A 25,743-nucleotide genomic window follows, 5' to 3' on the forward strand; every position below is an offset into this window, starting at 1 on the left:
CGGTACCTTCAGCTTATGGAGCTCCACCGTCTCGGTCGCCATCTTGTTACCCCTCCACTCCGCCAGGCCCCCACCCGCTGCCTCCGCCTCCGGGCGCTCCCGCCTCGGCGCCGACAGCCAAGGCCAACCAATCGCTGTGGCTCTTACTCCCGCCTCCTACCATCAATTCTTCCCATTAGTCAAGAGCTGGCGTCGCCCTCACCCCTCCAAGCGGCTTTCTCCACCTCTCTCAAAAGGCGGAACGGGGAGTAGGGCGGGTTCGGCACTTTACGAAAGACGGAAATGGCGATCAATTGTGAGTCCGTATGGCAGACCGGCAGCCAATGGGTGGTAGCGGCGCTGACTCTGCTCCACCAATAGGGAGAGCGCAGATGGCCGGGGCGGCTGCTTCCTGGAGACCGCAGGTGTAGGAGGAAGAAGCAGAGCGCCCCGAGCCGGACGGGCTTCTGAATCTGGCAGGTAAGGGTTCTGAGAAATTAGAAATGGGTCCTAAGGAAAAATGGTGGGAGGCGGAGGAAGAAGGAGGCCGGGGGTGGGGGGTGAGGGGTGGGTGGCGGCGGCGAACTACAGACCGAGAGTGGAGTGCTGAAGACTACGCTGAGAGCCGAAGAAGAAAGCTGGGAGGAGCAAGGGGCGGGTTCAATACCAGAGTTTAGGGAATTATAGGTAGAGGGCGGAGAGAGCTGCTTGCTAACCAGGCGTCATCAACTTTACGGCTAGCACGATTTTAAAGGGCCAAGTTCAGACCATCAGGGCTCCCCCTGGAGTTGGGACCATCTCTCGAAACACTCAGCTCAGGTCTCTTCCAAATTCAGCGCCAAAGCCCTGGGCACATTCTTGCAGCACCCCACACTTGAAAGAAGGAATTGGGATGCCGCCTGCTTACATGCCAAAGACATGAGTGACAGGACGGGGCGAGCCCCAGAGGAAAAGATAGAGATTAGATTAGAAAAAGTAGCTTTACCCTCCCATCCCTCCTTAATGGTGGTTCCTTGGTTGTTTTCCATGATACTCTTTTACAATTTTGGGTGTACTGTAATGTCTTCATTGTTCCTTATTAACTTCTTAAGGAAAGTAATACCCGTCCCCAAGCCTGGGCTTACTCCAAGTTACATTTAAAGGGCTCAGAAGAAAGTTTACCATACTATGTCTCCAAGATGTAAAAAGGACTCTTCTTGCCTTGTAAATTTTTCCTCCCGAGTCTTCAGTTTTTCTTTGTGCATGATGGGGAAGTCCTTTCATCCCCAGTACAATCCAGGGGATTTTGGCTCTTTAGGAGACAACTTGGAGGAACAGACGCAGAGGGGTTGAGAGGAGATTAAGTTGGACTCCTACCTGATCCCCCACTGTGGTAGGATGAATGTGGGGGTGGCACACAGCGAAGTAAACCCCAACACTCGAGTGATGAATAGTCGGGGCATCTGGCTGGCCTACATCATCTTGGTAGGACTGCTGCATGTGGTTCTACTCAGCATCCCCTTCTTCAGCATTCCTGTTGTCTGGACCCTGACCAACGTCATCCATAATTTGGTAAGCACTAAACCATGCCCTTTTACCCACTCTACGCCTTTCCCACTCAAAAACAAAATCACCAGTTATTTGGGATTTCTGTCTTCCTTTGGGGAACTTAGCATACATACTTCTTGGGCTGAAGACTACTTTCTGCCCTCCTCACACTTACCCCTTCCTCCTACCAGGCTATGTATGTTTTCCTACATACGGTGAAAGGGACACCCTTTGAGACTCCCGACCAAGGAAAGGCTCGGCTACTTACACACTGGGAACAGATGGACTACGGGCTCCAATTTACCTCTTCCCGCAAATTCCTCAGCATCTCTCCTATTGTACTGTGAGTCCAGGGGGAGATATGGGAGATGGTTTAAGAGCCTGGTACAAAGGCCCACAGGGAAGCTTTAAAAAAAGCAGACTACACGGAGTTCCTGTCGTGGCATGGTGGAAACGAATCCGACTAGGAACCATGAGGTTGCAGGTTCGATCCCTGACTTTGCTCAGTGGGTCAAGGATCCGGCATTGCCGTGAGCTGTGGTGTAGGTCACAGATGCAGTTCGGATCCCATGTTGCTGTGGCTCTGGCGTAGGCCAGTGGCTACAGCTCCAATTAGACACCTAGCCTGGGAACCTCCATATGCCTCGGGTGCGACCCTAGAAAAGACAAAAAGACAAAAAAAAAAAAAAAAAAAAAAACAACCTAATTTATAAAAGTTGCTGATTATCTCCCCGATCCCAAAGTAAATATTGTTATAGCTGGAAAATTTTCAGATATCCTAGGACTATGTGCAGTAAAATTGATCATTTAAAATAAAGTGGCTGGAAAGGCCTGAATATGGATAGGGAAGGCCAACTTCACTTAACTTAATTTCTTCTCTCCCCAGCTACCTCCTGGCCAGCTTCTACACCAAGTATGATGCTGCTCACTTCCTCATCAATACAGTCTCATTGCTCAGCGTACTGCTGCCTAAGTTGCCCCAATTCCATGGGGTTCGCCTCTTTGGCATCAACAAATACTGAGGGATGGTCTGGGAACATTGGAACAAAGGGTTGTAACTTCTCTCCTTTCTCCAAACTGTCTTTGGTATCCTGAAACCCTGAGAACTATACAACCTTTCCCATACTCCTACTGGAAACTCTAACTTTTCCCAAGTTTTTGTTGGAAAATGGGGTTCTCTGAGCCTAGCCCTGCTAGGAGCAGGATTTCTTTGAATCAGGAAAGACAGGTGAGGTAAGGGCCAAATCACTCTCCTGCACAGCAGGAAACCATGTTTGGGCAGCTTTTTCGTTGTGTTTCCGTATCATCCACTCCCACTACCTTCCAGCTCTGTTTTGCTATGTATTTCTTCTAATAAAGGTAATTTTTTCATATATGGCTACAGTTTGGTTCACAGGAAGGGTGGAGAGATGTCTTCATAAGGCTAGGGAAGAAAGATGCAACAATGACCTAACTTGAACTACAAAATTTCTCCAAGGTATTTTTTTTACCCCCTTTCCCTTGGTCCAATAGGAGGTGCCCTTTGCTCTCAGCTAACACAGGCAGGGAAAGGTTCTTAAGTGAAAAAAAGGGCTCCAGCTATATGGGCAAAGAAGAGAGGGAAGATAGAGGTTGCCAGTTATGTATTTATAGAAAGATAATCCCCTGGCTTTAAATAGATATGTACATACAAATATGAACAAACTTAAAAAAATACAAACCCTTGGATCATATGGGGGCTGCTGGGAGCCCCTTTATCCTTTCCCCTCACCCAAGGGAAGAGGGCATGAATCTGCTTTTTAAAAATTATTAGTTTTGGCCATTCCTGCAACAACAAGCACAAAGTTGGGTGATTTCCCACACAGTGACCATCCCCACTCTCTGAACTCTATCTCCTCTAATCAGGGTTACATGCTTTCTTGTTCTTTTTACTAGTATACTGGGGCAAAGAGTGGGCTCCCTCCTGAAATGGATCCAGAAATAAGATAGACTCCATAGCTTAAAAAAAAAGAGGGGAAAGTGTCGTCTGCTGTAGAAGCCAGAGACAAGACAAAGGCATACAGACTCCAGGGAAATACCCAGTTCCCACACTACTATGGGAGATACTGTCCCGCCCAGGTCCGGGCCCTAGGCTCTCTGCTCTAGCCGCCCCCTATTTCTTTGGTATTGTCAGAAGACAAGATTCAGTTCCTGGGTGCTGGTGGAGGAGGGAGAGTGGTTCCAGGGCTTCCTACCATTACTGAGTGAACAATTTGAGCTTAAAATTTTCCCTTTTTTAAATATTTAAAAATAAACAAATCAAAACTCCATCCGGTGCTGTACACAGCCCTTTTGACTCCCTGACATTGATTTGAGGAAAGAGAAGGGTGTCAACGTTGGAAGGGCCTCCTCACTTTCTTCCGCCGCTTCGGTTTAGCTTCTCCCTTGGGTACTGTGCTGTTGGGCTTGGAGGCTGCAGTGGCCCCAGAGCCTGGCTGAGGCCCTGCAAAGAAGTTCCCATTGGACATCTGGCCTGGGGGTACTTGAAAGATCCGGCTCAGGAAATCTTGAAGGTCAGCAGGAGGGGCATCAGGGGTAGCTCTGAGAAGAAAACAGAAGACATGATGAGGATACTGGAGTCAAACTTACCTATTTAAAGATACACTAAATCAGTTTTCAAGCAAATCTCTTTAAAGGGTGACAGACATACATGTTCTATACAGCATGTCATTTGGTTTTTTTTGGGGGGGGAGGGGGGTCTTGGTTGCCCCATGGCATATGAGGTTCCCAGGCCAGGGATCAGATCTGAGCCACGGTTGCAACCTACACTGCAGCTGTGGCAAAGCCAAGGCCAGGAACTGAACTTATATCCAAGGGCTCCAGAGCGCTCCCGCTGTGCCACAGCAGCAACTCCCAGCATGTCATTTGGAACCATATTCAGAACTCAGAGTTCCCTGTGATGTAAAAGGTTAAAGATCTGGCATTGTCACTGCATCAGCTCTGGTCACCACTGTGACATGGCTTTGAACTCTGGCCCAGGAACTTCCATGTGCCATAGGTGTGGCCAAAAAAAAGAAAATCGTGGATAAATCATTGAAAGAAATACCACCTACCTCTGACGCCCACTGGTGCCTGGCATCCTCGAACCAAATGAGATGTGATAGGGGACTCTGTGAGTATCTGGGGATATCCCCACACGCTGGCATCCAGCCCACTCTGCAAGCATGAGAGATAATTAGCCAAAAATGCCACAGTTTTAAAGTTATATGAGCCCATACTTTTAGAGAACAGAAGTATACCTGTGATGTCATACACCTTTCCATCCATCAGTGCAAAGTAGGTGATCTTGAGGCCAAACATGCTTGACTCTGCCCAAAAGTCTCCTTCCTCAGCGGGATGCAGCCTCTTACACTCAGCACAGTATCTGGCATTCTTAGGTTCCCGGTCCATTTCAAACCTCCTGCAACCCAACAAAAAGGACAGTTCCTTAATTTGTCAACCACACCTGAGGCATTGCCATAGACTCATCTTTACTGACAGACATAGCTGCAACATCTAAAATTCACTCACTTGTTACATACGCCTACACACAACCTACCCTCAACCTTCTACTGTCTTTTTTTTTTTTTGCTTTTTAAGGCCGCACCCGTGGCATATGGAGATTCCCAGGCTAGGGGTCCAATTAGAGTTACAACTGCCCGCCTACACTACAGCCACAGCAACGCCAGATCTTAGCTGTGTCTGCAACCTACACCACAGCTCAGGGCAATGCTGGATCTTTAACCCACTAAGTGAGGCCAGGGATCAAACCTGCGTCCTTATGGATGCTAGTCAGATTCTTTTCCACTGAGCCACAATGGGAACTCCCCTTCTACTATGTTAAAGCCAGAGACATTACCTTTTTCTTCTTGCTAGTTCAAATCCCCAGTCTCTTGAAAAATATGGCAAGAAACCTTGGGGTCTTTTTATTCACCACCTGCATCCCACAACTGCCACTAATACTCACAAGGAAGGTTTTTGGCTACCCTTCCCTAAGCTGTGGCTATCCTACGCCTGCCTTATTTCATACCTATGCTTTCCCTGGCATCGGCTGCACATCATAGTATTCATTGCCTCTTTAAGGTCATCCTGCAGCTTGGACAGAAACTCATTCACTGACCGGCTCAGCTCATTCTCTGCCATTCGTTTCCTAGAAGAAAAAAAAGCTTTGTTAAGTCAGAGGGTATTGAGTGAGGGACAAAAGGAGGCAGATCTATTGGTCTCCTAAGGCCCCTGGGCCAGCTAGGAAGACAAGCCACCTCAGTTCTCTCTGCCTCGGTGAGCCCCCATCAACAAGTCCAGGGATCTCTGCTATTGAAGATTATTAATTTACCCCACCTGACAATTTCCTATCTCCAACTTACATCTCATATTCCTTCCGTCTTTCAGGGTTGCTGACAATGTCCCAAGCTGCCCTCAAAACCTTGAAGGCCTCCTCAGCCCGGGGATGACGATTTTTGTCAGGATGAACCTACCAAGACAAAGATTTCATCACAAATCCTTTCCAACCTTCTCCCCATCTTGGGTCAAAATAACCTCATAGCCAAAGTGTCTCTTTCACCACCCTTTTCAGGAGTCAGTATAGCTTAATGGCTAATTGCTCTGGCTCTGCAGACAGATCTGGGTTCATGTCTCAGCTCTATCACCTATCAGCTATATGACCTAGAATATTTTATCTATCATGGATTGTTGCGAGTATTCAATAAGAACATGTGAAACATATGGCACAGAATCTGGCACTGTGGTGATCCACCATCCCAGTGTGCCTGGGATTGTTCCAGTTTTAGCACTGAAATTTCATGTCTCAGGAAACCTTACAATCCCAAACAGAGATGGTTGGTCACCCTACCAGGCACACACATACTAAACCCTCACATGTTAACTTTATTGTCCATCATAAAACAATAACTTTTAGAGTTCCAACAATCCTCAAACTCTTTATTTTCTAACTAGGAAATTCTCATATCTACTCAAAACTTCTACAATAGTTTGCTTTTCTGTCCTAGAAGTGAAATAACATACCATGATCCACACAGGCTTTTTATCCACTTTTCAGCCTTTTCTCCAAGACAAATAATATCCTCACTTCCTACAGCTTCCTGATTGTTCCCATCCTCATTCACCAAAAACAGAGATAAAGGCTGGCCTCTTGAAGGTCCCGTCATGGTGCAGCGGAAAAGAACCCAACTAGGAACCATGAGGTTGCAGGTTCGGTCCCTGCCCTTGCTCAGTGGGTTAAGGATCCAGCATTGCCGTGAGCTGTGGTGTAGGTCGAAGACATGGCTCGGATCTGGCATTGCTGTGGCTCTGGCATAGGCCGGTGGCTGTAGCTCTGATTAGACCCCTAGGCTGGGAACCTCCATATGCCGCCAGTGAGGCCCTAAAAAAGACAAAAAGACAAAAAAAGACAAAAAAAAAAAAAAAAAGCAAGCCTCTTGACTGAAACCAAATAAACTGCTGTTAAATCTCCCATAGTCCCAAGATTATAGAATGTAGGTCATGGTTACTTTAGGACCTAATAAGGGCAGTGAGAGGTTGGATAAAAGAAGCCCACAGACACTGCGGCCCAGAACAAGGGGAAGAACTTTGTGATGTGGGGAGCTTTACCACATCTCTACTCCAATAAAGTAAGTTAAAAAGGGAGAATTTTTGAATGATATTCCCCAACAGAAGATGTCTGCTAAAAGACATGAAGGTGAAAAAAAAGCTCTACCATTAGTAACAATTTGAGTGTGAACACTGTGCCCCACTCTCAGAATATCCCAGGCTATCCACTGAGGGGCATCCATTTCCCCCCAAACTAAATTAGTATAACTCTCCTGATAATTTACAGGCCTGAATGGTTAATGGAAACTTTGGTTGCCCATTTCTCTTTGGTGTCATGAAACCTCTGAGATAATTTGCACACTGTGATATATTTTACCAGTCTAGCTCCATACACTCAACTAGGCCTCCAATGCAATTTATGCACATATAATACACTTTTACTTGCACAGAAATAGCAGCAACAATCATATCTAAAAATAGCAACCTCATATCCACTTTAAAAGCAATTTTGGAGTTCCCGTCATGGCGCAGTGGTTAATGAATCCAACTAGGAACCATGAGGTTGCGGGTTCAATCCCTGCCCTTGCTCAGTGGGTTAACGATCCGGCGTTGCTGTGAGCTGTGGTGTAGGTTGCAGACGTGGCTCGGATCCCGAGTTGCTGTGGCTCTGGCGTAGGCCGGTGGCTACAGCTCCGATTCGACCCCTAGCCTGGGAACCTCCATATGCCGCGGGAGCGGCCCAAGAAATAGCAAAAAGACCAAAAAAAAAAAAGGCAATTTTATTGCATGCTTGTAGTAAGCCATTTCCCTCAAGTATATAAGAAAAACTCCTACCTACACCATGCCTTACCAAAAAAAAAAAACAACAAACAACCAACCATAGTTTCACGTATGACATACATATGCACATGCCTCTCTACGACTTACATCCCATTCTTCTTCCCTTTCCCACTCAGGGTTGGTCTTGAAATAGCTTGTTTTCTTTCACCTGTTCCTAGAATAATCACATGTACTCCCCGAACCTTCCCACACTAGTCCACACCTGCCTCACTGCGACAGATAATTGGATTTCTCTGTGTTCAAAAAACAAACAAAAAAAAACACCTTGCAGTTCCTGCTATGGCACAACGGGATTGGTGGCACCCCTGCAGCACCAGGACACAGGTTCAACCCCAAGCCTGGCACAGTGGGTTAATGGATCTGGCGCTGCTGCAGCTGCAGGTCACAACTGCAGCTCAGATTGATCCCTGGCCAGGAAACTCCATATACCTTGGGGCAGCCAAAATAAGAGAAAACCAACCAACCAAACAAGACCCTTCATTTATTCAGGAGAGAGTAAAAGACAGGATTTCTGACTAGGTCTCTTCACCCTACTCAGCGGGATTTCAGCTAGATATTCCAGAGTAGGTGAATCCAACACTCTAATAAACCAGGTTCATTTATCTTCTTTAAGAAAAAGAATCTCCGGAGTTCCTGTAGTGGCTCAGTGGTTAACGAACCCGACTAGGAACCATGAGGTTGCAGGTTCAATCCCTGACCTCGCTCAGTGGGTTAAGGATCTGGCATTGCTGTGAGCTGTGGTGTAGGTAGCAGACGTGGCTTGGATTCCGAGTTGCTGTGGCTGTGGCGTAGGCCAGCAGCTACAGCTCCGATTCGACCCCTAGCCTGGGAACCTCCACATGCTAGTGAGGGCGGCCCTAAAAAGACAAAAAAAAAGAAAAAGTATTTTAGAATTCCCGTTGTGGCTCAGCAGAAACGAATCCGACTAGTATCCATGAGGATTTGGGTTCAGTGCCTGGCCTTGCTCAGTGGGTCGGGGGATCCAGTGTTGCCATGAGCTGTGGTGTGGGTCACAGACACATGGCTTGGATCCTGCGTTGCTGTGGCTATGGTGTGGGCCAGCAGCTGTAGCTCTGATTCCACCCCTGGCTTGGGAACTTCCATTTGCCTCGGGTGTGGCCCTAAAAAGCAAAAAAAAAAAAAAAAAAGAATCTCATGGGAATTCTCTTGTAGCCCAACAGGTTAAGGATTTGGCATTATCACTGCAGTGTCTCAGGTCAGCATGGGTTTGATCCCTGGCCCAGGAACTTGCACAAGCCATGGGTGCAGCCAAAAAATTTAAAAAGAGACCGAGAGAGAGAAGGAGAGAGAGAGAAAGGCTCTCTTGACAAACGTAAAATAAAGGAAAAGCCAGATAATAGAGTAAAGGTAGAAAAGTCTTGTTGATTCTTTTCTAAGAATCAAAGATACTGTTCAGCTTCAAGATGACTTTCTACACTGCCCTCCCTTTACTCTACTCTCCCTAAAATTGTAACAGGAAATAAAGTAAAATATAGGAAATAAAAAACAGGAAGTAGAGAGGAAGGGTACTCACCATCACTGCCAGCTGCCTATAGGCCTTCTTCAGCTCAACATCTGATGCTGTGGCTTCAACTCCCAACACATGGAAAGGGTTTAGCTCATCCTCAGGAACCCCAGCCATGGTCAAGAGTCGAGCCACTTCCTCTTCAGGCTGGCAGTAGCGACCACTAGCTACAGGTGCATTCCCCTGCCTATCAGTCCTCTGCTTAACCCAAGGCAACTCCAGCCAACCCCGCTGAACCATTCTTACCAGCTGCTGCCATGGCCTGCTATCTTTCAGCAGAATCAGGCACCGCTGCCAGGTGGGAGAAGCTAGCCAAGAGAAGAGCCACGCAGCTTTACCCCTCCAGCCTAATCGGTCACCCAGTCCTACCAGAAACCACCAGCCCAACTGTAGACAGCCCAACAAAAGGGCCAGAACCCAGAGCAGCAAAGCACCCAATAGCCTAAGAAAACGGATGAACAGCCCTGCCCCACAGGAAAACCCCTGGCTCAGAAACTGGAACATCAGCTGGGCCCAAGTCCCCAGCCGCCCTGCCCAGACTCCCACCCAAACACGAAAAAGGTCCAGATCACTGCCTTTCAGCTGCCTGCATGCATAGATGAGATGGCCACAAGTTTCCACGTACTCCCCCACTAATACCAGCAGTTCGATCAGCCACCAGAAGCCTGCCTGTCCAAGCTGACACAGTTCCTCTGCTCCCCACAATCCCAGTCCTCTGCGCTTATCTGCCTGACTCCGTTTCCGACCAAGCCGATGTCGACCAGGGACCTAGGATCTCTGCGTCCACCCTCCCGAGTATCCTCCTTGGCTGGAATGCGGTGCCGCTGTCTCCTCGGTGGAGGTTTCTTTCCACTGGGCACACGTGAAAAATCATTGGGGAACTTAAGAGGTTCCTCATCATCATATTCCTCTTCCAACTCTTCATCTTCCCCCAAAGCTGGAGTGGTACAATGGTGGCAAAAGTTGCTAGAAGAGCTATCTCCTCCCTGAGAATAAGGCCCTTCAGGAATTCCAGGGATTCCCTGGCAGTCACAAGCAGATGGAATGGAAAGAAAGGAAGGGTTCCCATCCTCCTGGTACCCAGCCTCATTCTCTTTTGAGAGTTCCTGGTCCACTCCTGACTCTTCTTCTGAAGATGCCTCACTCTGATCAGGGTCCTCTCCATTCCTAGGGGGTCCTGGACCCCTTGGGGGGCCATGGCTTGGATCCGACCAGTGAGCTGGATTTGGGGGCTGTGTGTACTTAGGACTAGAGTGCTCTGTGAGGCAGCGGGCACCATTAGGAGCAGGCCCGGCTGAGTCCCTGAGTCCTGAGAATGAAAGTATTTCAGGGTCCACAGAGGGTCCTAGAGTCCTGAGGGAGGCACCACCACTGTGGTGGGCTCCACACAACCCTCTTTCTCCGGGGTGCTTCTGGGCCATGACCCCGGGGCTTCCTGAGGATATTAGGTCACAGCCATCATGGTAAATTCTGATACCTGTAACAGAGGTATCAAGGTGGAGATGATCAAGGATAGGTCCAAGAAAGAGGTTAGATAATCTTAAATTAGGGATACATTGAATGCACCGAGTTCTTCTGGCGCATTCATTACCCCAGCAATAAAGCCAATACGACAACCTGCTCCCTCCCCCCACCCCCCTTACTTTTCTCTTTCACCAGAAAGCTATAACCATGAATCCAGGGAAAAGGGAGGTACCGTAAAGGGTGCGATCCTGGGGGTCACTCTTGGTTAAAAAGTAAGGACTGGAAAGGGGACCACAAGCTGCCAGAAAAGGGTGGGGACCGAGCGGCCCTTAAGGAAAATCTAGGGCGGAGTCTGGGTTTGTCCCAGAGAGAGACAACCCTCGAACCCTCAGGGCTAGGTGGACGAAGGTAACGTACCTAAGAGCGGCGGTAACTCCTCCCCCTCGAGCAGCTGGGCCTAGGGCCAGGGGGAGCTACGAGAGCAGCTCCCCCGGCTCCGCCTCCCGCTCACGCTCTGCTTCCGCCTTCCGTGCCCGCCGCTGCCGCCGACCTGCGCTTACTTCCACTTCCGGGGTCACCAGGGAAGACACGGGAAGGAGAAGTAAAAGCGGTTGGCGGAGGCGCGAGCCTGTTCGGTAAAGCGCCGAGTCCAATCGGAAGAGGCGGCCTTGAGGAAGCGCTGGTCCCGCCCCTTAAAGGTCCCTCTCCTTCCTCCCTCCGCGTGCTGAAGTGGAATTCGCGAAGGTTGCACCCTTGGAAGCGAAGCAAGTGGACGCTGCAGCAGTGCCTGTGGAGTGGTTGCAGAGTCTCAGGGTCCCTCTGGCAGTATTTTTGGACTTTGCCAAAACCAGGGGTTAGAGGAAAGCCACCGAGCCAGTCTGTTTCCCTTGCAGACAAAACCCGGGAGCATAGGGGAGCCACCGTTCTGATCACTTCCCTGCTGGCTGTAACGAGGTCAGAGGCCCTTTAGTATCGTGCAGAGGTAGAATGGAGGGAAGGACGCCCCAGGCCTGACCCCACCCTGGCCCTCCTACACTGCTCCTTCTTTCCCAGCAACCCACGGTCTCCGCAGCGCCTGACCCAGCTGGCGAACTGCCCGGTACAACTGTAGCTCCCACGGCCCGGATCCGCCCCTCTGGGTAGAACTCTCAGGCCTCGTCACGAAGTTGGGCCAGAGGAATGGGAGCGTAGCTTCGCTAGGCTCTGGACCCGAGCGGAATGCCAAAAAACACTGGATTCATCTGCTTGCTGCTTTGCATCTCGTTTGCATACCAAGCTGTCTGTCGACGTCGACACGCTTCCCCGCCCCCACGCAGACCCGGCTTGGCTCCCTTCTCTGTGCGTCCCCTCCTCTCCACACGCCTCTCTCCGTTAGTCCCCCTTCCAGACTCCGTCTTGCTCCGCAAGTTTTTCTACCCATGAACCCCTCGCCGGCAACCCCAGACCAGTAAGAGCCCCTTCCCCCGATCCTGGATCCCGGGTCCCGGGTCCCGAAAACCAAGTTCTCCAGAAAACAATACTCCAATTCTCTGGGAAGTGGAAGAAACCAAGCCGGAGTAGGGGGGCGCTGGGACACCAGTAGAGGGTTTGAGAGCTTCGAGTTGTTGAGTCAGCGCTGAAGTATTCAGAGACCTTTTCTCAAACCTCTTGCGTTTCTCCAAGACCCTTCCTTCCTACGGTTGCGGGGTCTGTGGTCCCAGCCTACATCAATAGGCAAACTGGGTCCCCCCACACAAAACGAAAAGAGTTGGAGGGGCCCGCCCTGTGATGTCAGCCCCCCCAACACACACACACCCTGTCCCCTTCCTCCAACCCCCAAACTGGTTGCATTTAGCCCACGGGGCTTGGACTACGACTTGCAAGAGTTCAGGGGGCAACGAACAGAGTGGCCCTGGGGGTGTCCACTCCCAACAACCACCCGAAACGACGCCTAAGACTCCGGGCAGGGATGCAGCTGGGGGTCTAGGGAAGCACATCTACCCCCTCCTCTCCTCAGCCTTGACAGGGTGGTGAGTAGTTAACACCCCCTCCCCAACCTCTCCTTATTTAGGGTCCCCAGACTTCCAAATGGATTGAGGAGAGGAGCCCTAGGGATTGCCCAAGCCAACTCTTCCTTTTCTATGACCAAAAGAAGACAGCTGAAGGGAAGTGCCTGCACCGCCTTACCCTCCTCCCTTAGTGCCCCCAATGCCAGCCCCTCCTTGGTGTTCTTTCAGGAACTAAGTTCAAATCCCACTGGCAGCGCTGACATACCAGGGGAAAGGAAAAGGTAGGAAAGTTCCACCAGTATCCTGAAGGGAGGAGCAAATACGAGATGTCTATGGGCAAGGCGCCTGCCTAGTCTAAGAGGGACCACAGGAACTGGACTGTTGCTGGGCGCCCCTTCCCCCAACAACTCCGTCTCCACCTGAGGCGGAGGCTTCAAAACCCTGACAAAATCTGTGTTGCTGTCTCCACTTGATTCCTTATCCCAAACTCTTTTTGGTGTCTACTTTTTTCTCCTCTTCCTTCTCTGGGGTTAGAGCAGCTGAGGGAGACCCTTCACCATGACTCATTCTATCCTCTTCCTCCTCCTTCTCCCCCTTTTGTTAACTCCACCCTTCCCAGTCTAATGGGATAATTTTGAGTCCCAGCTGCAAATGGGGCAAAGTTTCTCTTCAGCTGGAATTGGCTGCTAGGCCTTTAGACCCTAGTCACCTGAGTGCCCCTGGCCTTTCCCTCCACACACAAGGACTAGGAAACTCCAACCCCACCCTGAAAAACCAGGGGACAAAGACTCATTACCTGCATAAGATTTTTTTTTTTTTTTTGGTCTTTTTTTTTGTCATTTCTTGGGCCGCTCCCCAGGCATACGGAGGTTCCCAGGCTAGGGGTCAAATCAGAGCTCTAGCCACCAGCCTACACCACAGCCACAGCCACAGCAACGCCAGATCCGAGCCGCATCTGCAGCCTACACCACAGCTCACAGCAATGTCGGATCCTTAACCCACTGAGCAAGGCCAGGGAGCGAACCCCAAACCTCATGGTTCCTAGTCGGATTCGTTAACCACTGAGCCACGACAGGAACTCCCCCTGCATAAGATTTTAAGTTCTAGTTCTAGTCCTTGCTTCAGAGGGTGATAGAGAGACATCTGGCTCCCTTCGACCCAGCCCCATAGATTCCTTCACTTAGTGTAGCAGGGCCAAGCTCTCTCTGAAATTGGCCTTTCTTCAAGAGAGAGAGGTACAGAGTCCTCAAGGTTTGTAAGCACCTGAGTTCCTGCCCCTACCCCCTTGCAGGTTTCCCAGGCCCCTCAAGACATTCATGGATGGATAAGAGGAGCTGACACTGGCCTCCCCATCTGTGACCACCTTCTCTTCGGCCATGGAGGAAGCCTTGCTGCCCCTGGCCATGACCTCTGACCCCAGGCCCTTTAATCAACAACTTCCAGAGCCTCCAGACCCAAGATGTGTCTTGGAACCCCAGGACAATCCTGAATTGGCACCCGCCCTGGTGTGTGCTCTTTGCTGCTGCTTTGGAATCATCTACTGCTGCTTCGGTGAGGGCAGGGCCAGGGTTCTGGGGGCAGCTGCCCAAGACTGTCACCCTCAAGGATGAGGCCAACTTTCTCCTTTACTCCAGGGCCACCTCTACTCCTCTATCAGGGGACACCTACTTTCAGTATGGCTGACACTGCTCTTGCCAGCTCTTCTCCCATGCCACGCCCATGCCCTCCAGCTCTGACCCCTGGCAACTATCACTTGCCTCCTGCTTTAAAATTCCATTATCAGATTAACCTGCATGCTTAAGACTTCTTCACCCTTCCCCAATAACCTGAGTCAGCCTTTGGTGATTTCTTCCTGTCTATCATCCCTGGAAAGACTAAACCTTTTTTCTATACTTATTCCCCTCCTTCTATCCATTTTACTTCTTGATTTGCCCTCCCATCCTCCCACAGTTCCTGAAAAGGCCCCACCCTCCCTGCGATGCTCCCTTTCTGCCCTTTGCTTTGAGGTCCCTGGGTGTGCTGCTCCTGTCTTCTGCCCCTCTGGTCAGCCATTCCTCTCCCTTCTCATTCATCAGAGCCATCCCTGTAGAGTCCACCTTCCTGCCTCTCAGTGCCTCCTGCCTCCCTTCCCAGGCTACCGCTGCTTCAAGGCAGTGATGTTTCTCTCCGGCCTGCTGTCAGGAGCTCTGGTGATCTTCCTGCTGTGCCACAAGGAACGAGTGCTAGAGACACAGCTGAGCCTGGAGGTGAGCGCTGGCATTGCGCTAGGCATCGGACTCCTCTGCGGCCTGGTCACCATGCTGGTTCGCAGTGTTGGGCTCTTCCTGACTGGCCTCCTGCTAGGCCTAACCCTGGGTTCCGGGGTTCTGCTGGGCACCGAGCCCATCTACCAGCCACCTTCAGCCTGGGTGCCGGCCGGGGGGCTGGTGGGGCTGGCACTGCTGGGAGCCCTGTTCACACTTCGGTGGCCACGTCCATTCACAGTTCTGGGCACGGCCCTGCTGGGTGCTGCAGTGCTGGTGGCCTGTGCTGACTACTTCCTGGAGGGGCTGGCACTGGGCAGTCGGCTGGGCCAACGCTTGCAGGCACTTCCAGCCTTGCCTCCTCTCTGCTGGTATAGCTGGGTCTTGCTGGGGACCTGGCCAGCACTGGGGGCCCTTGGTGCCCTGGCCCAGTGGAAGCTCATGGATGAGGAACATGGAGGTCACGCCAATGGTGAGTCAGTGCTATGGCACAGAACACAGCCAATCTATGCCTTCTCTTGTCCCTGGTTCCCAGACTTGAGGAAGGGAAGGGAGGAAATACTCTTGAGGGTGAAGAGCAGAGGTGATTACAATGAATGGGGAAGGGCATTGAGAGAAAGAGTTGGAGACACCAAAGGTCTAGGTGAAAATGAGGAGAAAAATTTTCAGGGGGAGGAGGAGAAAGTTACTGGGAACTGTGACGAAGGAAGGAGGAGCTCAGGGAAGTCCAGAAGGAAAGAGGAGGAGAATTCCAAAGAAGTTTCTTTTAGAATAACTGGGGAGAAGAGGAGGTTTGACAGAGACGCAACAGGGAGACCAGATGGGTTTCTCTAGAGTGTGAGTATTTGGGGGTGGGTTCCTGGGTCTACAGAAGCCTCCCTGAGTCCATATTGCCCCTCCCAATCAGTGGTCTTGAGCCAACAGCGAAGGCATCTCCAACTTCTTCGGATCCGTCAGCAAGAAGCCAAGTGGCATCGGACCTCCCCTGGTGTGGGGCTCTGCGAGGGCAGCTACCGGCGCCAGCTCCCTGCCAGCGCCCGGAGCCCTGCTGACAGTCTGGCTCCAGTGAGTGGAGGGGTAGGGGGCACATGGGGATGGTCGGAGGGGGGGGCCTCTGCCCCAGGCCCTTTCTTCCGCTCTCTCTGCCCTGTGCCCCTCCAGAGTTATCTCCAGAGCCTTCGAGAGCGCCAGCTGGGACCAGGCACCCAGGCCACAGCCCCCCACACTGTCCTGGACCTGGATTCTGACTGTGGTTCCACTGTACCCCTCACCACACCTGGTTCCACCCGGACCTGAGCCTAAACCTCCACCGATGGCCTTTACCCCACCAAGGACCTGGGAACACTAGGTGGGCAGGGCCTGAGGGCATAAGACCCCCACACAAATTTCCCCACCTCTTGGACTTGGGGATGGAATCTGTGCTCCAACCCAGACCAGCTCTCTAGGGATATGTTTCAGGGACAGATAGAGAGGAATCTGTGGGAAGGGAGAGGAATGGAAGTATGAGTACCTACCTCTGTCCAGTAATAGAGGTGCCCGGGTCCCTAAGGTACTGACTCCCTAATTCCCTCCAAAGCAAACCAAGGAGGGCTGTTACCCAAATAGCCTTCTGTATACCCACATCAGTGTGCCTCGCAACAGTAAAATAAGGTGTTTGTTTTTGTAGGACCTATAGAAAATCAAGAAGCCTCCTAAGCTTTTTGCTGGGGAGAAGGGCAGCAGAGGAGTTCCAGGATCCCTTAATCCCCAGGCGGTTGGCTTCCTGGTTAGCCTTTCCCTCTGGACCTCATAGGCTCAATCCCCCTTCTCCTACCTCAGTTGGTGGTACTGACTGTCCTCCATGGTGCTTCCCTTTTTTTGGGGGGGCCACACCTGCAGCATATTGAAGTTTCCAGGCTAGGGGTCTAATCAGAGCTGCAGCTGCTGGCCTATACCACAGCTCATGGCCACGGTGGATCCTTAACCCACTGAGCGAGGCCAGGGATGGACCCCACATCCTCATGGATACTAGTCGGGTTTGTAACCCGCTGAGCCACAATAGGAACTCCCCCTTTTCTTCCTTCTTAATGTGGGGAAGACCACAGGGCAGTGCCTGGCTCAGCACCCACCTACCCCTAAAGCTGGCTTCTTGCTCCAGAGAGAGAGCATTGGCCCATGTGCCAGTCTTGCCCTTTTGCCCAAAGGAGCCTGGTCTTCAGGGCTGTGTGGGAAACAAGTGCCTTCTCTGACTCTCATTGTAGGTGATGATAATCTCCTTAACCAGATTGTTGTCCTAGCCACTAACCCATTTTAATCCTCCGCCTCCCCCCACCCCCATTCTCCTGCCCAAAGTCTGTCCTCTGGTTCTGCTGGGCAGCAAGGTTATTTTGGGAGGGAGGAGGAATGTGGGACCATGTGAATAAAATAGCATTGAACACCGAACCAGGGAGTTTGGCCTCTACTGTTGCTGCTCCTTTCTTTTCTTTGCACTGCAAAACAAAGAGCTGGCCATACTGACAAGTCCCCTGTCCCTTAAAGATCTGACGAGTGTACCCTTACCAGACTACAGTAGGAGCTGCACACACACAGCCAGAAGAAGAGCTGTTCAGTACTCTCTAATGAACATGAACTTAACCTTTATTAAGCACAAATGTGCCAAACACTTCACATACAGCATTTCATTTAATGCAATAACCCTGCAGGATTGGTATTAACCTTATTTTGCTTTTGGGAAATCCGAGGCTCAACGACGTTAATTAACTTGCCCAGGGTGCTAAGCAAGTAAATGTGATTCTCAAGGATTCCAAAGCCCTTGCCCATTTTACTGGCCATGCTGTTTTCTTGCTCTTTATCTAGGAAGAACAGGACCCAGGCATTCCCAGCTGTTGCCTCCTGTCAGCCAAAGGCCTGATGGATGCCTTTCCTCTACCAGTGTCCTCCAGAGAGTAGATAACACAGCTGGAAATGTTATCCAGTGTGGGGAAGAAATGGAAGGAATTGGGGGCTGTCCCAGAGTTAGAGTCACTGCCCAGGAGGGAAAGAGGACAGGGGAGAGGGAACTGAAGCTGGGACATTTAGAGGCCTGAGATCTCTGGTTCAGTGCTCCTCCTGCAGGAGACATTTGACTGAGGTCTTAGGCCTCTGTGAGGGTGACATTACCAGGGAATGAGTGGGTGGTGGAGACTGTGGCTGAGGGGATAATGTCCAAGACTGCATCTCTGGGTGAGCTGTCAGTGTTCAACGGGATATCCGTGGCCGAGGATGTGGTATCCAAGGTTGTTTCTGTGGCTGAAGAAGAAGTATCCCCATCCAACGGCGTGGGATCTGAGTTCTGGGGGTGACAGTGCATCCAGTTGTGGGCGATATCTCTGGGATAGCCTTTCTCTACTCGAAGCTGCCGATTGAGACGCCAGTACTGTTTCCCTTTGAAGAAATAGACACGGCCATCCCGCCAACTCATAGCAGCTGAGGGCTGGTCTGGCACTCCGGTAAACAACCTCTTGATTGGTTTGGGGTAGCTGCTGAAGTCCATTTGGGCCAGCTCGTCCCATTGCCAGTATCCAGAGCCCTAGGTATGGGATGGGCAGGGAAAAGAGGATGGTGAGGAGAGAGAGCTTAGGGAACCTCCCCCCCAAGAGGTCTACCCTCAACCCACTGCAGCTGTAGAAGAACTCCCTTCAAGAGCAAGTCTTTGCTTCTCGGTGTGAAGTAGACCATCCTCCTGAGAAGGGATTTGCCTTGCCTTGAACTTTGTACCTTAAAGAGGAACACCTTTTGGTTGAGAGGCCAGTAAAGAGCTGCATCCAGGTTGGGTTCTACCCTATTCAGCCTCTTGGGGAAGCCCGGAGACATCTTGAAATTAACGTAGCGCCACACCTTGTCTCCTGAGAGTGTGTAAGGAAAGAACAAGTCACCTCTGTCCTCCAGTGATAGCTTTTTTTTCCTTTTTTCATTTTTGGCCATCCCGTGGCAAATGGAGCTTCTCGACCAGAGATCAGATCTGAGCTGTGGTCTCCGGATCTTTAACCCACTGTGCTGGCTGGGGGTCAAACCCGCGTCCCAGTGCTCTCAAGATACTGTCGATCCCATTGTGCCACAGCGGGAGCTCCTCAAGTGATAGCTTTTAGTTCCCTCCTTTCCACCCTCTCAGAAACTTCTCATTCTTCCCTCCCTTTTATGGCTTCTCTGATGGAAGGCTCTCCTTAGGTAACACACTGTAAATTAGTTCTGTTACCCTTAAAGAAGTGAATCCATTGTGTCCGAGGAGAGTAGACAGCAGCATCCAGGTTTCCTGGGAGCCCTTCCCAAAGGGCAGACACTTGGAACAAGGGACCCAGCCCTGAATCTGTCACGGTCCACACGTAGTTTCCCTTGAAGGCGTAGGTCTTCCCGCGGGGCCCTGAGAGCACAGGCATGTTGACAAGTCAAAAAGACAGGGATCAAATGAAGATTTGTGGGTATCTCAGGCAGGCTGACCGTTTGCCCTCCTCCAATAGATAGAGTCCTCAAAAATTCATTCAACTTTAATTCAAGGAGAAGACTAAGGGCAGAGAAGGAGGACCCAGACTTCAGCCTCTCCTTTGCAGTTCACGGCAATTTAGCTGCTCTGGTCCATTCAATGAAACAAAAGCCCTGCAGGAGTTTTCTTGTGGTGCAGAGGGTTAAGGATCGGGCATTGTTAGTTTGGGCCAGCTGCTTGGGTCACTGCTGTGGCTTGGGGTTTGATCCCTGGCCTGGGAACTTCCGTACAGGGATCTCATCTTCTACGTTAAGTGGCTTTCAAGTTGTACTTCCATGCAGGTGTAATACCCTCTCTAATTGACATTCCCGTTAAGATAGTTTTCTCCATCTTGCTATATTTCCAGATGTGTTTTAGTGGCCCTCATAGGGTGGCCACCGACATAAATACCTGCCTGACCCACCTTTAATTTGGCTTTGAACCCTCCCTCTCCATGCCTCCTTCTGTGGCCACTAACCCCTGCCTGGTGTCTAAGCGCCACTGCTCATGCTGAGGTCCATGTCATCCCCGTTTGTCCACGCCGCCCCCACTGCCTGCCTATAGCCTGGAGGGGCAGGGTCTTACCCAGCATAATGGCATCCAATTCACCGCTGCAGGGGTCTGGCATGGGAGGGGGTTGTGTGGGCACCGGGGGTACAGTAGGGAGCTCTGTCTCTTCTTCCTCATCCTCCATTTCTGGGATCTTCTTGCCTGCAAGGTCACATAAAGTTGCTCATGGAGAGAACTCAGAGCAATGGTCTCTCCACTCCTCCACTGTCTAGCTCAGAGGCCCCACACAGAGAGGAAAAGGCCGTCCTTGAGAGCTTCCCTTGATGGGAGGCAAGATCATATTGATACCAGCAGGAGGCACATGTTAGTTTTGAGAAGCACTGGAAAGGGAGAAGGGGGTTGCTGGAATGTTCATTCTTCATCCCCAAGAATGGGTGTGAGGGGAAGAGAGATGGAAAAGAAGATTAGTTCTGGAAGTGTCAGAAAAACAGCTTCTGAAAATGAAGAAGTCTGCATAACTGGGCAAAAGGAAGAGAAAGAAGCCAGGCCATTCATTTCCCTCCATGGAGATTAGACCTGTCTTTTCAAGCCCGAAGAGGTGCTGGTCAGACTGACCCTCATGATCACTAGGAGAGAGGACTGACCATAGAGAGCCTGGATCCCGGCCACATCATCTGGATGCAGCTTGAAGTGGGGTCGGTAGCCGGCGTAGACAGGGGCCATGAGGGCCTGGGTGTATCGGGAGTGCCCAAGACCCAGGGCATGGCCCAGTTCGTGGGCTGCAATGATGCGCAGGTTCACCCCTCGGTAGGACCTCTCAGTCCAGAGCTCATCTTCATCAAAGTGCACGCTGCCCAGCTCTGGGATGTCAGCATGGGCCAGGACCCTCCCTGGACAAAGGCAAAGGGAGAGAGGAAGGCGGTCAGAGTCTCCTAGGCTGCAGCATCCCCTGCCAGTTATAAACTCTAGTTACTCCATTCCCTTAAAATTCCCCCATGAATAGTCAGTCTTGGATGCCTCTCTCTCCTTTCAGAGTCCCCTGTCATCACCCAGTTCTCTGAGGGATGCCCATTGCTCTCTCCCTTTACATCGCAGCCACTCTATCCTCTCTGAGGTATGTCTTGAGCAGAGGAGCTTAAACCAAGGAAGAAGGTCTAAGCTTCAAAGAAGAGGTTGATAAGGTCCCAGGGGGGTGATATCCTGCTCCCCCCAAAATGTTAGAAGATAGTTCGAGTGTAGGGTGCCGTTGAGCATGGGTGGTGGCCTGAACATTAAGGATCCAGTGTCACTGACTTGAGGGGACAGAGGTCCGTGAGGAGGGAGCCAAGAGTTGGTACCTACCAGGCCCATCAAAGTTATTGGAGCAGTATGGGCTTTGGCGGCCATGGAAGGAGAGGCGGATGTCAGCCCAGCCAGCCTTCACCTCCCGGAAAGTCAAGGGAGCCACATTGCTCCAGTACTGGAAGGCTTGAAGCAGGGCTGCCCGGGCTACATAGGGTGGGAGGGTGGAGGGCAGGTTCAAGATGCGGAAGGTCAGGTGCTTCTTTCTCCAGCGGCCTGGTTATTGGACCAGAAAATAGATTAAAAACACAAATACTTCTGCCAGCCCTGGAGAGCGCCTCTGATCTGGGCACTCACTCAGCAAAGCTGTTTAACAACCTCTCCAGGCAAATGATGGTCTGTTAATTACCATATGACTATCCATTCCACACTGAGCTGGTCAGGCTGTCCCAATACCATCTGTGCTCCAGAGTCATGCCATCCCTTCCTTTCCCTCCCTTTCCCAGACTCAGTCCTCACCCAGCAGCAAGTATTTAAGGGTCTTCTGGTTGAAGGGATCCTCGAGGCCACAACGGGGCTGCCTCATACGGACCCTTGTGGCATCATCCAGTTGACCTGACACTGGCAGCTCAGATGCTTCCTGAAAAGCTCTGAAAAGAAGGAGAGGGTTGGGGCCAGCAGAGCAGGGGACCCTAGAATGACTGGGAACTAGGGATAGCTCTTTGGACCCCAGCTACCCAAGGTGGTGGCTGAGAATGACACAAAAGCTCTGAAGGTAAAGGGATCACTGCAGGATTCACTTCTCATAATTGAGCCTTTCTCTTCCGTGCTGCAGAAAAGGCAATACTCCAACTGCACCTCCCCGTGTCCAGTCTCTTATTTGGGTAAGATTCCCTGAAGGTGTAGCCTTTTTCCCCTCCTGCAATTTCTTTTTTTTTTTTTGTCTTTTTGCCATTTCTTGGGCCACTCCTGCGGCATATGGAGGTTCCCAGGCTAGGGGTCTAATCGGACTGTAGCTGCCAGCCTATGCCAAGCCACAGCAACGCAGGATCCGAGCCATGTCTGCAACCTACACCACAGCTCATGGCAATGCCGGATCGTCAACCCACTGAACAAGGGCAGGGATTGAACCTGCAACCTCATGGTTCCTAGTCGGATTCGTTAACCACTGCGCCATGACGGGAACTCCTCTCCTGCAATTTCTAACCTTCTCCCACTCTGGGGAAGTATCCCACACCCTGCTCTGGAGACTCTCCCACCACTGCTCCCACCTGAGGGCCTGTCCACCCACAGCCTCTCCCCTCCTGGCTGGACCCACCCCTCCCAGTTCAGTCTGCTCTGTGGCAATTCATCCATCAGGCACTGCAAGTACTGTGGCTTTTTGATGGACTGGGAACATGTCTGAGAGCAGAAAGAATAATGGAATAATGACTCATTCGATCCAAAAAAAAAGAGAACTTCAAAATAGAAATAAATAAATGCTGGAGTTCCCGTCGTGGCTCAGTGGTTAACGAATCCGACTAGGAACCATGAGGTTGCAGGTTCGATCCCTGGCCTTGCTCTGTGGGTTAAGGATCCGGCGTTGCCATGAGCTGTGGTGTAGGTAGAAGACTCAGCTCAGATCCCGAGTTGCTGTGGCTCCGGCATAGGCCGGCGGCCACAGTTCTGATTAGACCCCTAGCCTGGGAACCTCCATATTCCACGGGAGCAGCCCTAGAAAAGGCAAAAAAAAAAAAAAAAAAAAAAAAAAAAGAACAAAAGAAATGCTAAATTAAATGTCTACAAAAGGCAATATCATGTCAACTCAACTTTAAGTCAACTCAACTCACAGTTTATATATAAATTATACTTCATGTGGGATTTGACTACATATTAGTATTTTGGATACAATCTGGGATGTACAAAGGAGAACTTGGGGCCTAGGAAGATTCAGTGACTGTGCCCCACATCTTGGAGTCCCCATCTCACCCAGGTCCCGCCACCCTAACAGTAATAGCCACCCATTCCCTAGATCCCTGACATGGTCCTGGGTCAGGCAGAGGTGGGGCCTGGGGAGTAGAAGGGATGAGAAGAGAGAACAAAGACCTTGAAACCTTGACCCTAAGTCATGAGCCTTATGACCTCTCACCTCAGAGCCTCCATGATATCTTCTGGCCTGAAGTCATCAGATCCTTCTAGAGGTTTCTGCAGATACCCATATTGCAACAAATAATCCTATGACCAGGGTAGGGGTCAGCAGGATAGAAAGGGGTTAGTCTCTGGGTATAGCTTCTAAGCGACCTAACAGCCCATAAGGATAGGAGGGGACAGAAAGGAAAAGCACCTTAGGGCAGGAACAAGGGGAAGGAGTGGGAGATGGGTAGAGTGGAGAGCATGGAATAGAGGAAGGAAGGGAAGGGCAGGCAGTTGTAGGTCAGAAGGGAGGCTTCGATGGGACTATGGAGCAGTTCCTTCATTCCCTCCCCCAGCCTGGGTCTGACTTTCCCAGGGGACTCACCACTGCTGCCTCCTTCTCTCCAGGCCCGGGGCCTGGCCTGAGACTGTCATGGGGAGTAGGAAGCCCAGCCACAGCTGCTGCCAGTTCATGGTCCCACCGGGCAAGAGTTCCAGAGGCCGTCTGTGCCTCTGCCCTGAGATTTGGGGAGCCTGGGGGAGCAGGGCTAGGTGGGGGGGTTCTTACCCCCAGTTCTTTTCACTCTCCAGTCTCTGGTCCTCTTTATAAAACTTCAGAGGAATTGGGGGGGCGTGGCAGTAGGAGGTGACTCAGCCCAGAGAAGTGTTGCAATTCACCATTAACCCCTGCCCTGCCGGAGAGCAGAGGTCAAGAAGAGCCTCCAACCCACTCACCCAGGGTCCTCTGTTGGAGATGGAAAGACTTTTTATATTGTCCTGGGGGTGGGCAGCCTGGCAGGATTAGAAGCAGAATCTCTGCAGAAGACTAGGGATAGGGACCATGGCCATCCCCTGAAGCCGGACATTCCTGTGCTTCAGGTACCCTGGGGCAGCAAATCCCGCATCTGCAACCTTTGTGTTTCTCTGCTCAAGGATAGGAAAACAAACAAACAAACAAACAACAACAACAACAACAATCCCCAAAACTAAGAGGTAGGAAGCAAGCTGCTTAGGTAGTTGGGTTTCAGGCATAAATAGGAAGGATGAGATCTCAATTTCTTTGCATCCAAGACTAAGTTGGCAATTGTAAGGCTCTTGAAGCCTACTTGTGTCTGCTTTAATAAAAAGTCATTATTTCAAGCATTTATTAAATGTGGAATGTGTGAGTGGGGGTGGGGGTTAACAAGGGCACGAAGAAGTAAAGGGCCAGAGCCTGCCCAAAGGAGCTTACAGACTGGGTGAAGCCAACCCAAGCAGCTGAAAAGAGGATGCCAGGCAGGAGGTGCCCTCCCTGAGAGTCACAGGGCAGTGGGAAGATTCACAGAGTAGGCAGGCTTTGGTCTGGGCTGCAAGTTGGATGGAGTAATTGAGTCCCGAGGAACAGGGATAGCTAAGCTGAGAAAAGCCAGCTGTGCTCAGAGAGAGGTTCTGAGGCTCCACTTCGTTCACCACGGAGCCTGCCCCAGCCTAGCTCAATGCTATAGGTGGTGCTTAAAGAATCTTTGTCAAATGAATGATCAGGTGGGAGAGTGCCTGGGAGGGTCTTGGATGCTATTTTAAAAAGAAGAGAAATTTTTACATTAACCCCCACCCGCAACGCTACTCTGAGTTCACAGTGGATTAAGAACCTGACTGCAGTGGCTCAGGTCGCTGCGGAAATATGGATTCAGTCCCCAACCTGGTACAGTAGGTTAAAGGGGACAGCACTGAGGCAGCTGTGGTGGTGCAGATCGAAGCCGTGGCTCAGAGTCAGTCCCTGGCCTAGGAACTTCCATGTGCCTCGGGAGCAGCCATAAAAAAAAAAAAAAAAAAAAAAAAAAATCCAAAAAACCCTATTTGTGTTACGCATTTTTTTTTCTATTTTTTTCCTTTATTTTTTACCTATTTATTTATTTGCGGTTTTTTTTTTTTTTTTTTTTTTTTTTTTTTGTCTTTTGTTGTTGTTGTTGTTGTTGCTATTTCTTGGGCCGCTCCCGCGGCATATGGAGGTTCCCAGGCTAGGGGTTGAATCGGAGCTGTAGCCACCGGCCTACGCCAGAGCCACAGCAACGCGGGATCTGAGCCGCGTCTGCAACCTACACCACAGCTCACGGCAACGCCAGATCGTTAACCCACTGAGCAAGGGCAGGGACCGAACCCGCAACCTCATGGTTCCTAGTCGGATCCGTCAACCACTGCGCCACGACAGGAACTCCCTATTTGTGTTTTTATCTATTTTTTTTTATTTGTTGTTGTTGTTGTAGTCTGCTGTGT

At 50.8% G+C, this 25,743-nt stretch overlaps 5 protein-coding genes across 12 annotated transcripts in view; 2 read left to right on the forward strand and 3 right to left on the reverse strand.

The window, feature by feature from the left end:
- SARNP (SAP domain containing ribonucleoprotein) overlaps window positions 1-627 on the reverse strand; it is a 59,390-nt gene extending 58,763 nt beyond the window's left edge. Inside the window, exon 1 of the mRNA XM_003126256.4 lies at window positions 7-627. Coding sequence (XP_003126304.1) covers window positions 7-42 — 36 coding nt within the window. The 5' untranslated portion in view covers window positions 43-627. The remainder of the gene's footprint in view (window positions 1-6) is intronic.
- On the forward strand, window positions 324-2,879 carry ORMDL2 (ORMDL sphingolipid biosynthesis regulator 2). 2 transcript variants are annotated; one of them, XM_003126257.5, is made up of 4 exons: window positions 324-459; window positions 1,277-1,530; window positions 1,698-1,849; window positions 2,393-2,879. In XM_003126257.5, the coding sequence occupies exons 2-4, from the start codon at window positions 1,357-1,359 to the stop codon at window positions 2,526-2,528; spliced, it is 462 nt and encodes a 153-aa protein (XP_003126305.1). In that variant the 5' UTR covers window positions 324-459; window positions 1,277-1,356; the 3' UTR covers window positions 2,529-2,879. The 2 variants fall into 2 exon arrangements, with proteins under 2 accessions (XP_003126305.1, XP_001928873.1); XM_001928838.6 differs by having other exon boundaries at window positions 370-459; window positions 1,356-1,530.
- Window positions 2,628-11,425, reverse strand: DNAJC14 (DnaJ heat shock protein family (Hsp40) member C14). The gene is given in 8 exon segments (NM_001185066.1): window positions 2,628-4,065; window positions 4,578-4,680; window positions 4,764-4,924; window positions 5,534-5,653; window positions 5,868-5,974; window positions 9,425-10,180; window positions 10,183-10,892; window positions 11,297-11,425. Coding segments are annotated over 7 exon segments (2,112 nt in total). The 5' UTR covers window positions 10,837-10,892; window positions 11,297-11,425; the 3' UTR covers window positions 2,628-3,854.
- LOC100523964 (transmembrane protein 198-like) lies at window positions 11,597-17,531 on the forward strand. 7 transcript variants are annotated; one of them, XM_021091777.1, is made up of 5 exons: window positions 12,158-12,326; window positions 14,159-14,418; window positions 15,001-15,582; window positions 16,018-16,175; window positions 16,272-17,531. In XM_021091777.1, the coding sequence occupies exons 2-5, from the start codon at window positions 14,244-14,246 to the stop codon at window positions 16,404-16,406; spliced, it is 1,050 nt and encodes a 349-aa protein (XP_020947436.1). In that variant the 5' UTR covers window positions 12,158-12,326; window positions 14,159-14,243; the 3' UTR covers window positions 16,407-17,531. The 7 variants fall into 7 exon arrangements, 3 of the variants coding, with proteins under 3 accessions (XP_020947437.1, XP_020947436.1, XP_003126328.1); XM_003126280.4 differs by lacking the exon at window positions 12,158-12,326 and adding an exon at window positions 12,336-12,888; XM_021091778.1 differs by having other exon boundaries at window positions 11,597-12,888; window positions 14,159-15,582.
- MMP19 (matrix metallopeptidase 19) lies at window positions 17,704-24,133 on the reverse strand. Its single transcript, XM_005663883.3, has 9 exons — window positions 23,876-24,133; window positions 23,507-23,592; window positions 21,898-22,028; window positions 21,439-21,654; window positions 20,742-20,987; window positions 20,173-20,298; window positions 19,324-19,488; window positions 18,846-18,973; window positions 17,704-18,657 (listed from the first exon to the last, which is right to left on the reverse strand). The coding sequence occupies exons 2-9, from the start codon at window positions 23,518-23,520 to the stop codon at window positions 18,223-18,225; spliced, it is 1,461 nt and encodes a 486-aa protein (XP_005663940.2). The 5' UTR covers window positions 23,521-23,592; window positions 23,876-24,133; the 3' UTR covers window positions 17,704-18,222.

This window comes from Sus scrofa, chromosome 5 (assembly GCF_000003025.6).
Source record: "Sus scrofa isolate TJ Tabasco breed Duroc chromosome 5, Sscrofa11.1, whole genome shotgun sequence".
Classification (NCBI taxonomy): domain Eukaryota; kingdom Metazoa; phylum Chordata; class Mammalia; order Artiodactyla; family Suidae; genus Sus; species Sus scrofa.

Bases quoted from the DNA above. Each gene is read 5' to 3' on its own strand.
- MMP19 (XM_005663883.3), bottom strand. The intron at 18,974-19,323 runs GTAACAGAACTA...ACACACTCTCAG, and splicing joins ATGGATTCACTTCTTTAAGG to GAGACAAGGTGTGGCGCTAC. The intron at 18,658-18,845 runs GTACAAAGTTCA...TCCCATACCTAG, and splicing joins AAAAGGTGTTCCTCTTTAAG to GGCTCTGGATACTGGCAATG.
- ORMDL2 (XM_003126257.5), top strand. From the start codon at position 1,357: ATGAATGTGGGGGTGGCACACAGCGAAGTAAACCCCAACACTCGAGTG. The intron at 1,531-1,697 runs GTAAGCACTAAA...TCCTCCTACCAG, and splicing joins CCAACGTCATCCATAATTTG to GCTATGTATGTTTTCCTACA. The intron at 1,850-2,392 runs GTGAGTCCAGGG...TTCTCTCCCCAG, and splicing joins AGCATCTCTCCTATTGTACT to CTACCTCCTGGCCAGCTTCT.
- LOC100523964 (XM_021091778.1), top strand. From the start codon at position 14,661: ATGCTTAAGACTTCTTCACCCTTCCCCAATAACCTGAGTCAGCCTTTG. The intron at 15,583-16,017 runs GTGAGTCAGTGC...CCTCCCAATCAG, and splicing joins ACATGGAGGTCACGCCAATG to TGGTCTTGAGCCAACAGCGA. The intron at 16,176-16,271 runs GTGAGTGGAGGG...GTGCCCCTCCAG, and splicing joins CTGCTGACAGTCTGGCTCCA to AGTTATCTCCAGAGCCTTCG.